Here is a 14835-nt window from a genome sequence, read left to right as displayed (position 1 = left end):
AATACAAAAAAGCACAGGTAAATTTCCACATAGGCAGTGTTGTTGCCTTTACATAGAAAAAGCAAAACTATAAAGTCATTGTATGTCTTGCACATATGCTGCTATATGTGCATAGCAGATACATAAAAATGCATATATTCTGCACCAATATTTTCAAATCTATAAAATCTTCCATATACTTATACCAAGAGCACTCCTACACAGTGCCTACACTCACGTGGAGACACCGGATAGATACAAACTGTATGTCACTTACGTAAACCCATGGTAATAGAGACACTAAAGTTTCACTGTATGGCTTTCACAACAATGACGCACATCAAGAGCCCTGCCTCATTCCGTTGCTTTTTGCACCCTTCAGCAAACCCAGAGCACTGCCTCGTCATTTGCCTCTGGATGGCCTCAGCCTAAGCCCTGGGAGACCTTTGGACCTACAGATGCTACTACACTGATGAGACATGAAATCCCACCAAGGAAAAAAAGCAGTATGGTCCTGACTGTTCTGCTCCATAAAGCCTCTTTTCAGCAGCAACCTTAAAAAAACCAGGCTCTATGCTACACATGCAGACCTGACTGGAAAAGAGGTTCTTAGCAGTCACTGTCTGAGCTCTAAAGGCATAAAATGTGTAGAGAGAAGCTTGAAGACAATTTAAATATGAAAACTACTACTAAAAGGCACATGAAATATTGACAAAGAATATCTAATCACTTTTTTGATTTAAAAGCACTTAGACAAAACTTAGTATTTAGCAAGTCAGTGCAAGGAGACAAAAATTAAACATATTTGACTGTTTTGCCATAGCAGATATAAAGTCATTTCAAAATGTTTCAAAACAATGATTTAGGGCCAATATGAATGACAACAAATATTCATACTCCTCAGAAGAAACCGAAATAATAAAACAGTGAGGCTTTTTGTCTCAGAAATGTCAATAAATCCAAACCACGCTAATTTATTTGAAAAATAAGTCTGTCCAAATATTTGTGTAGATTAAAATCAAAATAATACTTTCTGTAACTTTTGAGATTTCTATGAGCAATAACAAATTGAGCCAGCCATTCCTTAATATCAGAGGCATTATTAGGTACACTAAAGGAAGTGCCCTTTTGCACGAGAATTAAGAAGCTCTTAAGGTCACACAATCAGCCAGACACAACCATTAACTGCAACCAAGCCTTCACAATCAGTCTACTGCTTTAATTAGTAGCTTGACCTTCCTAGATGTGAAATATCACAGTCTCCTCTGCCACTGAATTATTTTTTAATTTGATAAAACTGAATTAACAGTATGTGCTATTCACGGATGTAATCTATGGGCACAGATTTGATACAGATGCTCCTAATATTCTTTCTTCCCCTTATATTTCATCTATATGAATCACTGCCTGGGTAGGCACCATCTGTCCTTTGTTCTCTGTTGCCAGAATGGGCCACTTCAGAAGGAAAAAAAAAATCAGCGTCAGAATTTCCTGAACAATGCAAATTATGAGCTTAAGGCAACACAGCTACTTAAAGACTGGATTAAATCACTGTTTAGACTCCTCGCTATTCAAAATAGTTTGGGTTTATTACATCTTTCAGTAGAAGAGTCTTTTTCCAGAACCTCTGTAGTTCTTCTAGCCCTTTTTTAAACACCTTTCCAGTGCGTTAACACATGGAAATTACAGACCCCAGACCTTGATGCAAGCATTTCTGTTGTACTCTCACAAACACTCAGTACAACAGTAGCAACATCTAATTGCACCTTCTGGTTAGTGCCCCGTCTATACATCAAAGAATTTCACTTGCCCCATGACATCAGGCTTGCGGTGGCAGCTCATGTTGACTTGGTTGGTTGTTGTACTGTATGAGCGTGAATCTCTATAAGCGAGACACACTGTTCTGTAATACGGATCTCCTCTTATAATTTATTCCACCTATTCCTATCATTTGCAAATTTTAAGTAATACTTTTCTCCATACCCTTGTTGAGAACAACAGACTTAGCCCTGTATTTTTGTAGTTTACCTCTTTGATATTTCTGTCTGCCTACAAAGAAGGCAGGCAGAGATTTTTAGAGCAGAAAAAAAAAAAGCAGTAAAAAGATTACTCAACAGAGAGTACCAAGGATTCTGTACAACATGAGTGCAGAGGCTGTTAATCAGGAAATCAAATGTGTCCAACCATATTAATATATATATTCTCACAAGGCCAGAGCCTAGCAAAGAGACATTAAATTGTTAAAGAGGGTGGCTATTCTCAGGAGTTGCACAGGATGGAAGCAGAAGAGAGCAGCCAAATCCAAGCTAAAGGATGTACTAAATTCAGCTGGGAATTCCTTCTGGCAGGGACCTCTGTTCCGTACTCATCAGCTCACGGGTCCGTAACTGCGGTCTGCAGAGGCTGCGTCTGTAGCAACGGAACAGACCGGCCAGCTCAAGCGAATGGCTCCCCCTTCACCCGGCCGGGTCACCCCACCAGCTGTGAGCACCGTGTTGCTTCTTCCCCCCAAACCTGAAGTAATTGTGCAGTCAAGTGCTTAGCTAATTTACTACCTACTTCAATTTTCAGACGCTACTTGCGCCTACCACCTACTACTGTGAGAAAACGGCACTTACTCCGTCGCAGACCAATACATGCCTAGGGGCCAGCAATTCCACACCCGCTTTATTCACTCATACACACCGGGCTGTAGTACCCCTGGCGCCCTTCCAGTGCTTGGGAGCTCTGCCCTAGCCCCCCACCCTCCCCCCGGCACCCACTGCATTTTGAGGGCTCTCCATGAGGAAAAGGTTTAGGCGGCTGCCGTACACGCCCCAAGCCCTGCCACAGAGGGGCAACCCGGCCTAAAACCTGTACCCCTCTCCCTCCCGCCCGGCCCAAGCCGGCGGCAGCAGCACCCCCGTTGCGGAAGGGGCTCTCCCGCCCCCCCTCAGGAGAGCAGCGGCCCCCGCTAACGGCTCCCGCCGCCGCCGCCAACGGCCGGGGGGGGCGAGGGAGGGGCAGGGCGCACAGCGCGCGCACCTGCCGCGGGAGGGGGGGAGGCGAGGCCCCTCGGGCCGGCGCGCGCCCTCCCTCGCTGGGCAGCGCGCGCGGCCCCAGCTGCTCCGAAGGCGGGGAGGCTGCGGGCGGGCGGGCGGGGCTGCGAGTGACGCGGGGCTGCGCGGCGTAAACAGCCCGGCGGCAGCCGGCAACCGGGCACGGCTGCCCCGTCGCCGCTCTCGCCCGGCCTCTAACCGCTCGAAAGCCGGACCGGCCTCCCCGCCCGGTGCCGGGCAGAACGGACGGGGAGGAGGAGAGGAGAGGCGAGGCGAGGCCGGTGTCGCCGCTTCGTGCAGCAGCCCCGAGGGGTTGACGCCGCAGCCCGGCGCGCCTGGTGGGGACGGCGGCAGTAGGAAGCGCCCGAGGCCGGTCCCAGGGCGGGAGGAGCCGCCTCGGGCAGCGGTTCGCGGCCGAGGTGCCGTCGGCGCGGCTCCCCAGTAGGGCCGGTGCCGGCGGAGCCCGAGCGGCGGCGGGGGCCGGGCGGTGAAGATGGCGACCCCGGGGATGGGCTGGCAGCAGCCGCAGCACAGCTACAGCGGCGGCTCCGCGCCCGGCGCGGGAAAACTCGGCTCCGGCTCAGCCCAGCCGGGGCTGGGCGCCGAGCACAGCCCGGACCTGCATTTCAAAATGAGCAAGAAGATTGCCCAGCTCACGAAGGTGAGGGAGCGTCCTCCCCGCCGGGCAGCGGGAGGCGCGCCGGGTCCTCTGCCGCCTTTTATTCCTTCCTCTTTTGTTTCCCTTCGCTTCTTACCATCACCTAGGCAAAGATGTGGCTGAAGAGAGGCTGGCTCTCGGGGGTGATGTTAAATCCGGGTGAGATGTGGCCGGGTTTGTACCCCGAAGGCTGGGCCTGGAGCGGGCGGCTTGCCCCGGGAGCAGCCTCGGTCCCCGCGGGACCGGAGCGCTCCGTGCCGGGGTCCTGCAGGGAAAGCTCCGGCATACCGCAAACGTGGAGACCGCGAACAGCGGGTGTTAAGAGACGAACCGTTCACGGAAACTGCCGCAGTACCGCTTCCCAGTTAGTTGTGTCCAAATTCCGCTTAGCACGGCCAGGTATCTGGGTGTGTGGGAGGTGATCCCTGATTGCTAGGCTGACACTTGCTATTTAGTCTATGAAAATTGTCACTTCTCGTCTAGCTCTTTTTGTAAGCTGTTCTCTGAGCCTTTTTAAATAGAGAAATTCAAGTGATGCTTGCTTTCCTTTTGCTGAAGAGAGGTACTGTTATTTAAGGTGTCTGGTAATATCTTAAATGCCTTAGATGGTGAGGGCGAAGTGTGAGAATATCTCTGGTCTTGTATTGCTGATTGAACAGTTCTCTTTGTATCATCCCCACTACAGAAAATACACTATCTTTGTAAAGGCTGTGGTCAAACTACAAGGTGTTTTAAAAGCATATTGTTAAGGCTGGTGGGCCCCATGTTTGAGATGTGATTGTAGCTATGATTTACTTACAATAACTTAAAAAAAAATGCTTTGGTGCTGTAATCTCTCTTGTATGATGCTCAAGCCATAGGTGAATAGCATTGTTTAGGAAATGAAAGGCAGATGATCTTTGTTAAAGAGAAAGCAGAATAAATAATTTCTGTAAGAATTACATAGCTAAAACATTTTAAAGGTAATTTAAAAGCACTGTGGGAACTGCTAGTGTTCTTCAAATGTATGCTAAAATGGATGAAGGTGACATTTCGTTGGAACTAAGAATGAAGAGAATGAAGACTGCTGGCAGTCTCACAGTGGAGACAGTTCATATTTATGCACAGTTGATGCACCGTTGACCAGTTTAAAATAGTAGTTATTGTGGAACACTGTGCACCTTAATGTATTGGAAAACTGATGACTGAGGAGTATTTTGTCTTGTCTTTGAATTCAGAGTCCAATTTCTTTTTATGTTAACATTGGTGGAACTAAAATTGTGATTTCATAAGGAGAAAAGTAGAATTAAAATAAGCTGAAGAATCACTTTAGTTTTACTCCCTGTGCATACAAATTATGAATTCATACTCAACGACTTTTTTGCCTCAGTCTTCGCTGGCAAATGCTCAAGCCACACCGCCCAAGTTGCAGAAGGAAAAGGCAGAGACTGGGAGAATGAAGAACAGCCCACTGTAGGAGAAGATAAGGTTTGAGACCATCTGAGGAACCTGAAGATGCACAAGTCCATGGGACCCTCAGTCCATGGGTCCTGAGGGAGCTGGCGGATGAAGTTGCTAAGCCGCTATCCATCATATTTGAGAAGTTGTGGCAGTCCAGTGAAGTTCCCACTGACTGGAAAAGGGGAAACATAAGCCCCATTTTTAAAAAGGGAAAAAAGGAAGACCCGAGGAACTACAGGCCAGTCAGTCTCACCTCTGTGCCTGGCAAGATCATGGAGCAGATCCTCCTTGAAACTGTGCTAAGGCACATGGAAAATAGGGAGGTGATTGGTGACAGCCAACACAGCTTCACTAAGGGCAAATTGTGCCTGACAAACTTGGTGGCCTTCTATGATGGGGTTACAGCACTGATGGATAAGGGAAGAGCAACTGATGTCATCTACCTGGACATGTGGACACTGTGTCACATGACGTCCTTGTCTCTAAACTGGAGAGGCATGGATTTGATGGATGGACCACTCGGTGGGTAAGGAATTGGCTGGATGGTCACACTCAAAGAGTTGCCATCAATGGCTCGATGTCCAAGTAGAGACCAGTGATGAGTGGCATATGTCAGGGGTCGGTATTGGGACCAGCGCTGTTTAACATCTTTGTCAGTGATATGGACAGTGGGATTGAGTGCACTCTCAGTGAGTTTGCTGACGACACCAAGCTGCATGGTGTGGTTGACACCCTGGAGGGAAGGGATGCCATCCAGAGGGACCTTGACAGGCTTGAGAGGTGGGCCCGTGCAAACCTCATGAAGTTCAACAAGGCCAAATGCAAGGTCCTGCACATGGGTCAGGGCAATCCCAAGCACAAATACAGACTGTGAAGAGAAAGGATTGAGAGCAGCCCTGAGGAGAAGGACTTGGGGGTGTTGGTTGATGAGAAGCTCAGCATGGCCCAGCAGTGTGTGCTTGCAGCCCAGAAGGCCAACCGTATCCTGGGCTGCATCAAAAGAAGTGTGACCAGCAGGTTGAAGGAGGTGATTCTCCCCCTCTACTCCGCTCTCATGAGACCCCACCTGGAGTACTGCATTCAGCTGTGGGGCCCCCAACATAAGAAGGCCATGGACCTGTTGGAGTGAGTCCAGAGGAGGGCCACGAAGATGATCAGAGGGCTGGAGCATCTTTCCTATGAAGACAGGCTGGGAGAGTTGGGGTTGTTCAGCCTGGAGAAGAGAAGGCTCCAGGGAGACCTTATAGGTGCCTTCCACTACCTGAAGGGGGCCTGCAAGAAAGCTGGAGAGGGACTTTTGACAGGGGCATGTACTGATAGGACAAGGGGTAATGGCTTTAAACTGAAAGAGGGTAGGTTTAGATTAGATATAAGGAAGAAACTCTTCACTGTGAGGGTGGTGAGGCACTGGAACAGTTGCCCAGAGAAGTTGTGGATGCCTGATCCCTGGAATTGTGCAAGGCTGGGTTGGGTGGGGCTTTGAGCAACCTGGTCTGGTGGAAGGTGTGCCTGCCCAACGGCAGGGGGGTTGGAACTAGATGATCTTTAAGGTCCCTTCCAACCCAAACCATTCTATGATTCTGTAAAATATTAAAGATACTACTACAGACTTGTGCTCCGTGAAAGATGCAAAAAGCACCTGGAGACCATAACTATATTTCAGACTTACCTTAAAGCCTAGTGCATATGCAAAGTAATACTTTGAAAGAATAATTTTTATTTGTGTGTGTGTCCTTTGGTATATTTCCCTTTCTTTCTCTGGGAATTTACGCAGCAGTTTATAGCTGATTTCAGAAACAGTGTTCCACTTCTGTTGTGAAGTCATTTGTGTATACCCATGAATTCCACATCACTGGGCATGTGCCCTGTGTTCTCTGAGTTACTATGTGTCAGATATCTTGAGGTCAATGTGAGTCAAATAATGGATTTAAATGTGTGTTGCTGGAATATTTTGAATTTCTGTATTGGAAAACATGAAGAGTGAAAGTAAATACTGTGTTTTTTCATAAGTGTTTTCTTTTATGATCCACAGTAGAGGTCTTCTAAAACTCTAGAAATTGTGTGGATGTCTGTCCTGCCAAAGATTTCAGAGTAGTGCAAATAAGTAGAAGACAACTCATAGCTTTTGTGTATTTAAAATAACTGTAAACCATGTGCTTGTACAAGGAGTTTACATGTGAATTAGACTTTTGCAGGACTGGAATCTTGTATTTGTTTCTCAGTGACTTGCAGATTCTGGTGATATTCTAGTTTGTGCGTTTGTGTTCTGTTTTCAAGTTTTAGGGAGAAAACTTGGAAAATCAGCTGATCTTTGTACTGGCTGAAGGTCTGGAGTGAAGAACAGTATTTTTAGATGTAAAACAGGATGTGCAATAAAACTTCTCTTGCACCTACTGCAACAATAAAATTAAGAATTTAAAGATTAAGATAAAAAGTATTCTATAGCATTAATATCACTGAGGTAGGGGTGCAAATTTTGACAGTTTTGTAGTTAGAGGGCTTGGGTCCTACATTTGTGTTTGTTACTTGACCTTCCAGAAGAGGAGGCTTGAAAGAAGTATAGAAACTTCTGGGTATAGTATAATCTAAACTTTCTAAACTGCTCTAGAATCTGAAGCCTGATTTGATAGATGGCTGAAGAAATTAATCCTTGAGAAAGGACTCCAGCTACAGAGGAAAAATATAAACACAATATTTAATTTCTGTAAGCGAGAGTTAACTTTCAGAGAGGAATTAACTTCACTTTGCAGAAGATTTCTGGAAATAAGCTGATATGAAAAAAATAATTAGGATACTTCTGTGAAGGTCTTTTGACCAAATTCTGCTGTTCTAGCTTTGTCCAATGTTTACTGACTTCTGTGTATAGAGTTCTTCCTCAGTAATCTAGGAACTTCTTATTAAGAATACCACTTCTTAATTGTGCTTCTCAAATTGTTTAATGTCTTATATCTAAGACACTCCTCACACACCTTCCAACTGCTTTCCCCATTTATTTTTTTTGTCTTCCAACTCTTCCCTAAGACTGCCTTGAAGCTATATTAAGTCTCTCAGTAGATTTAGAGCCAAAATCAGGTGGTTTACCAGATCAAACCAAACCCACCAATATTGTACAGTAAACGGAAATCTAAATACGTATGGGGCATTGCTAAGGGGATGCGTGTAGTTAAGTTATCCAGACAGCTTCTGTCTGCTGACAAAAGAAATGTGACTCAATAGTTTATTTTTGCCTATCCTTGTACAGTTTGTATTACGAGCTGTGAGTAGCAGCAGAAGAAAATGCTTTCCTCGCAGAAGATGCAGGTCACTCATGAAGTAAAAGTAAAATTCCAAAATTAGGATTCCTCTGTTATGTTTTCACATTACTTAGAGACAATCTGATGTTTCAGTCAAAAACAATACAGGAAGACAAAGAAAAAGGTGAATTTTTTTTTTAATAACCAGAGTTAATCAGTAGTTCAGAGTGAGGCAAAATAAGATACAAATCCATTTCACTAAGCACAACACTTCTGAAGTGCTTAACTATATTTTTACTTTTGGGGGGAGGAGGGAAGACTTACTTGATTTAACTTTAATATGCTTAATTCACAGGGGAAGGTACAACAAGTAGTTAGAAATGCAGCTTTAAAAAATAAGATGATACTCCATGTCATGTTTAAAGACTGTAGTAAATGGTAACTGAAGCAATTTTAGGTCTTCCTCTTCAGTATAAGCTCCTTATTTTTAGGCATTGTGAAAGATCTGTGTACCAGTTTGGGGATAAAGTAGCATCTGACACAAAGATTAAAGCCAACAAGAAATCAACTGCGATTATGAGATTGCATATATGTGTTTGTACTACTGCATGCTGGAGTGCTAATGTAGTGTTGAATTATGCCTGCTGCAGATGAAAATATGCATGTATATTTTATTTGTTTGCATAAGACAACTGGAGTAGAAAACAAAAAGCAAGTTGCTGCTGTGCTTGCATCAGTAGGGGAGAATAGGATTAGTTTTTACAGTTGCCAGAAAAGTTCAAGCTCTCTTTTGTGTGTGTGCATGCTGTAGTTTGCAGCTTGAGCATTTGTGACTGAGAAATCCATATCCTAAATGTGTCTGCAAAGTCTGTTGTACGAGCTTTGTGACATTAACATAAATCTTTGACTTTTATGGAATAACTGCATGATCTGCGCTGGGATTATGCAATGAGAGTCTTCAGCATTGATTTGGTTGCATGATACTGGTTGCAGAAATTTTACATTAACTGGAAGAAGAGTCTGTAAGTGCCATGCAGATGATATGTACCCTACAGTGATAGCTTCTGTCTATTTAATAAAAGGAAAAAACTGTACAAAACTCTGATGTTTACCTTTGGTACATGCTTAGAGCTGGATAGATCTGTTCTGGAAACGTTCCAAAAACTCAGCTAGTTCAAAGACTAAGGCAACAAAGTTATCCAAGGTGCAGCATACTTCAGTAAACAAGAAACTAGAATCTGGGGCTCCTGAGCCCAGAGTTCTGTTCTCAACTCTGCCATCAGCTTGTTATGTAAATTTGGGGAAACTGCTTTAAAAAAAAAAAAAAAATTAAATTTCACCTTTGTTTTCCTTTCTATCTTCCTGTGTTAGAGAGAAGTACGTAGAGAATAGATGTTAATGTAGTAGTTAACCCAGTGAGTTGCTTGGGGATGTAGATAGTAATTTTATTTCAAAGAACAAAGAACAATTTTATAATCTTTAATTCAGATGCTTATGCTTCTTATTGTGTGGACTTTTTTGTTGGGATGGTTAAAGGTTTCCCTCAGCTATCACAGAATGCAGTCCTATGGAAGTAAGAGCTATAGGGTTTGTTATATTAATGATTCTTAACAAAATGTTTCCAGTGAAACTTTGTCAGTTTTTATCTGGAAATATTCTGCCTCAGGAAACAAAACAACTAAACCTCTTGCAGAAGGTTCATTCTGCATAGGATTATAAGAAAACTTAAAAGAAGAGCCCTTAAAAAAAGGGAAGGAATGAGAATCTAAAAAACCCTGTAGAACTGTGTTGATGTTGGCTGTCATCATGTGGTAGTTGATGCCATTAACAGTTTTGTAAAAACTTGGGGTTTAGTTTTTTAAGCAACCTTATGTCGTCTCTCCAATGTGTGTTAACATTGGCAGCAGGCCAGTATTTGCTAACAGTTCTAGGATTGCATGAAAAGAACTGAAATTTTAAGGTGGGTGTGATTGGAGTACATATTTGAATGTCAAAATTTTTGCATATGCTTCTGACTGGTAATGTGGGAATAAATGTTATGTTTTGTTATTACATAAAAATAGTTTTCAAGGACTAGAAGATATGAAAATGTAATGTTAGATATTCTTTTACATTTCTCTGGAGATACTTAATTTTGGTTTGTGTTAATTATTCCAAAGATAGCTGATGTAAGTCGTTTCAGAAGAGAGAGACTGAAGGCAGGAGCTGAGAAAGTTAGAGAGACAATATTTCTGAAGCAGATTTTTCTTCTTTAATCACGCTAGTATAGTCTCTCCATTTTCTCTTTCTGACTCTGTCCATGTTGTGTTCTGACTGTGCCCTCATTCTGCAGTAGTTACGGTCTTAGCAAGGGATATTCACAGAAGAGAAGTTTTCTGTACCCATGATGGTATAAGGACAAAGATGGGACTGTGTAAAAATGGCATGTCTTTAATACCATCTGGTATAGTTCAGAAAAAGTAAGTAGAGCTTTCAGGCTCTCAATCTTCTTCAGACCTTAAATAAAATCAGCAGTTATTGTCTTTATCTGAATACTTGCTAATTGAAGCACTTAGAATTGCTTTAAAGCAGCTGTGGCTTCTAATTTAGACCTGAAGAGGTCTGTCTTACCTTCCATGTTTTGTAGGACAAAAATTATGGAATTTGGTGTTTTAGTTAACATGCTCTTTGTCTCTGAAAGAAGAGATCAGGGATCAAAACAAAAAAGAGTTGACAGTCTGGAGATGAAGTCTGGGAACTCTTATTTAATGCTGTTTTTTCCCAGTCAGGACTAATTGAAAAAAGTTAATTATACTTTGAAAACCTCAGGACTATGTATTCCCTGAATGCTTCTTCCATTCATTATCATTGCACACCTATAAGGTGAGTCTGGAGGAGTGCTATATGGACCTGATAAGGGTGTATTTTAGAGCTCAGTGTTGTGGTATGTGTGAATTAGGTCAATGACTTTACAGTCTTTTGTCAGAAGACATCAAGAAGAAAGAAGTAGGACAAGAACGAAATATTTTTAATATTAAAAAAAAAATTACTCAAATGAAATTCCTTTCCTCTCCGCCTGTGTAGTCTTAATCATTGACAACTAACTCAGTTCTTCTGAGACCACTGACAGCTTAATGTTCTAAAGATATTTTCTGTATGTGTGTGTAATTGAAAGTGTGATGTTGTTGAAAAACTGATCACACATTCACATAAGCTACTAGTCTAAAATGCCTCTTTAATATGCTTGTGCATATATTAGCTTCTCTGAGATTGTTTTGGTTTTGGGGTTTGTTCCCTTCCCCGCCCGCCCCCCCATTTTACAAACACACAAAAGAATAATCAAAATTAAGAGACAGATAAATTTGGGAGAGGATGAATAATAGGATGTGGCGCTTAGGGACATGGTTTAGTGGTGGACTTGGCAGCATTAGGTTTACGGTTGGACTTGATGATCTTAAGGGTCTTTTCCAACCTAAATGACGCTATGATTCTATATATATTCTCTTGCTCTATGCTTATTCTTATTTATTGCTATAATTAAATAATATAGAATTACAGGGAGCTGGAAAACTGTTAGATGTTATTGCTCTGATATGTACTTCAGCTGTTAAATCTGATACATCAGTACATTAAGGATATTTAAAGAAAACCTGAAAGACAAGGATTTTAGTACAAAGTTCATGTTCTCAACGTGTCAAAATTTAAAAAGAAAAATGAACGTGCAGGCCATAAATGAATCCTGATATGACAACATCTATAAAGTTTAAAATCTCTCAACCTTTAGCTGCTTTTTACATATGATGATATAAATCCTGTGAAAAAATTAAGAAATATTTGAAATTTAGTTTGATTTCGGGTTTTTTTGCTGTTGCTGTTACAGTTTTCAGGTAAGTACTGCATTATGAAAGAAGGCTTTTGCTATTACCTTGATTTAGATAAAATCACAAAAGTGCCAGTTCAGAGTTAAGAACATAATACTGAAATGCTTTGCTGCAGATGTAAAAGTTGTAAACAGGAGAGTCTTTTGTGTATGTTTGAAAACGAAAATCAATGGTTGAACTCTTATGTAATTGTACAAGGTATTTGTAGATTAATTTCTTTGTACACTTGTAAATTAGCATGGACACAGCACTTTGCAGTACTCAGTCCTGCAAGGAGTTCTGATTTGTCAAGTCTTATACAAATGTATCAGCAGAAGACAATCTTCAGTGTCTGGAATACCATGAAAGTGCAAAGAAGTTGTTTCAAAATGATGAGTCTTACCACTTCTTTAGAAGAAGTCAGATTGCAATTTAATATTAGTCATAGTGGTTCTGTGCTTTCTTCAAACACTGTAAAACTGTTTTTAGTAGTAGCGTTGTTTGTATTTGGATATTTCTGTATTGTCATGCAACCTATTGGTCACACATACTTTTCTTTTTTTAATGCCTAGAAGTACAATTAGATGCAAGTATGCATCTAATACATGTGTAGAAATGCTATTTGTCATAAGTCATTGTATTGGTACAGTAACTTCCAGCCTTAAGTTGCTTCTGACCGCTGAAATTCTTTCAATATCTCATTCTCTAAACACAGGCTTTGGCTTTAATAAAAATAATAATTTTGTCAGTGATGCTATTGTTTCCCCACCCCACTCTCCAAGTCTCCATCGAAAACTTTACTTTCCTGTTAACTGTATGGAGGAGGAGGTCATTACCTTAAATAGTCACTAACTTTTTCTTGCTGTTTGCAGGCTTCCTGCTAAATAAACCCAGCAAACCTCAACATTATGAAATGTCTCTTGGCTGATACAAGTTTGGCAGTAGTAAGCCAGGCTTCTATGTATTCTTCTAATGACTGATGTCATACCAATAACCAAAGGCACTGCATTCCAAAAATAACCAGAAGAAACAAAAATGGTCTAAAGCTATTCACCATCTTGTCCTACTTAATGCATATTACCTGGTTCTGTTTCCTTGGTCAGGCTTTTTTAACTGAATCTAGAAGGCTATGAGTTAGAACAACCTTTTGCTGAGATTGTCACTTGGCTAGGCTCAAAATGACAGCCTTTAAAAATAGGTACTGTTAAAAAGTTCATGAAGTCCTTGTTGAAGTTGCTCCCATTAAATGAAAGACAACCTTTTAGGTAAAAGAAGTAGTATGAGGTGATTGTAAGAAATACTTGCTTTCTATTTTCATTTTTATGAGATTAAAGTAATCTTTCCAGCCAGTTTCCTAAAATTTCGTTTCTAGAAACCTGAATTATAATGTGTTTAGAAAACAGGTGTGGATGCTGATCTCTTTGGATAGGTTGTACTAAAATGTATTTCAGTAATCTCCTATGACTCTTTGTCCTTTTAAAATTTGACAAATGAAAATAGTGGTAAATTATTTCTGTAATAAAGATTAGGGAAAAGGACTTGCTTTTTTTGTTTAATTTATTTATCTGCTTTGTGTAATTATATGTATAGGTTTCACACTTTAAAAAATACAGTTTATTTGTAGCTGGTACTAATAAGTAATCAAGGATATGCTTACAGGCTAAAAAAAAATTTCAAACACCTTGAAAATCTATGTAGGTCTGTCTTTCCAACATTAACCTGTATTGCCAGCATATGTATACTACTTACGTTACTTACGACATATGTATACTACTAACTTACGTTACTTATTTTAAAAAAATAGTATTTCTGTTGTGCCACAGAGTGGTAAAACTTTATTTGAAATTTTTTATCCATTATTTTGGTTGGGTTGTTCACTAGCTTTCCATATTGTATCTAACATTATAGCATTATAGTTCCATTAAGTTCCTATGTCATTAAAATCAGTCAGTCCTTTTTTTTTTTTTTTTTTTTTTAAAAAAAGCATATGGCCATTTGCTTTATGCTGAGATAGAATTTGCAAAAATGTGTCCTCAAACAGAGACTGGACTTTGATTTGAAGATCAGTTTGTGTTCTTTGAGATGGTCTGGAAACATTCTGTGGCCGTTCTCTCTACTTCCATGATTCTTGTCTTGCCTTCCTTTATTTCCGTGCTCTGCTTCACACTTTGCCATGTGTACCTTTTCAATCTACAGTGTAGACCATTCACAGTTTGGTGTATTGGGGTATATTCTGCCTTACCTCCAAATACTTAATGCATGAGACTGTGATTCTTGTCATTTATGTTTGGACAGGCACTGCTATATTAAGTATCCTTGCACCTTCTGTACAAGTGAAAAAGCCTGAAGCAAGTTTAGCTTCTGTTGGTTTGTCTTCTTTTCCATAACTGTGAGTTGATACTCTAGAATAAACTATATTCCAAATCCCAGAATTTTTTGGGGGCATAGCTGTTTGTGTAATAGAACTTTTTCTCTAATGGCAATTCAATTTTTTTTTTTTCCTTATGGGCCTATGCTCCCTGTTCCCGAGAGAAACTAAATTTCTTGCTTTCAGAAAACTGTTAGTTTGGCAAAGTTGGAGACAGAAGTAACATATCCTCTCGCTATAAAATATATATATATGCTTCCGTATGTGCCTATGTGAAATT

General features: G+C 41.2%; 1 protein-coding gene across 7 annotated transcripts in view; it reads left to right on the top strand.

Moving 5' to 3' along the window:
• Nucleotides 1-3158: 3158 nt before the first annotated feature.
• The window catches only part of FAM184A (family with sequence similarity 184 member A), an 81561-nt gene continuing 69884 nt past the window's right edge, over nucleotides 3159-14835 (top strand). For all 7 annotated transcript variants that reach the window (XM_075498641.1, XM_075498640.1, XM_075498638.1 and 4 more), the window contains exon 1: nucleotides 3159-3678. In XM_075498641.1, coding sequence (XP_075354756.1) covers nucleotides 3511-3678 — 168 coding nt within the window. In that variant the 5' untranslated portion in view covers nucleotides 3159-3510. The remainder of the gene's footprint in view (nucleotides 3679-14835) is intronic.

Source organism: Mycteria americana, chromosome 3, assembly GCF_035582795.1.
Source record: "Mycteria americana isolate JAX WOST 10 ecotype Jacksonville Zoo and Gardens chromosome 3, USCA_MyAme_1.0, whole genome shotgun sequence".
Classification (NCBI taxonomy): domain Eukaryota; kingdom Metazoa; phylum Chordata; class Aves; order Ciconiiformes; family Ciconiidae; genus Mycteria; species Mycteria americana.
This window is presented reverse-complemented; position numbering and strand designations above follow the sequence as displayed.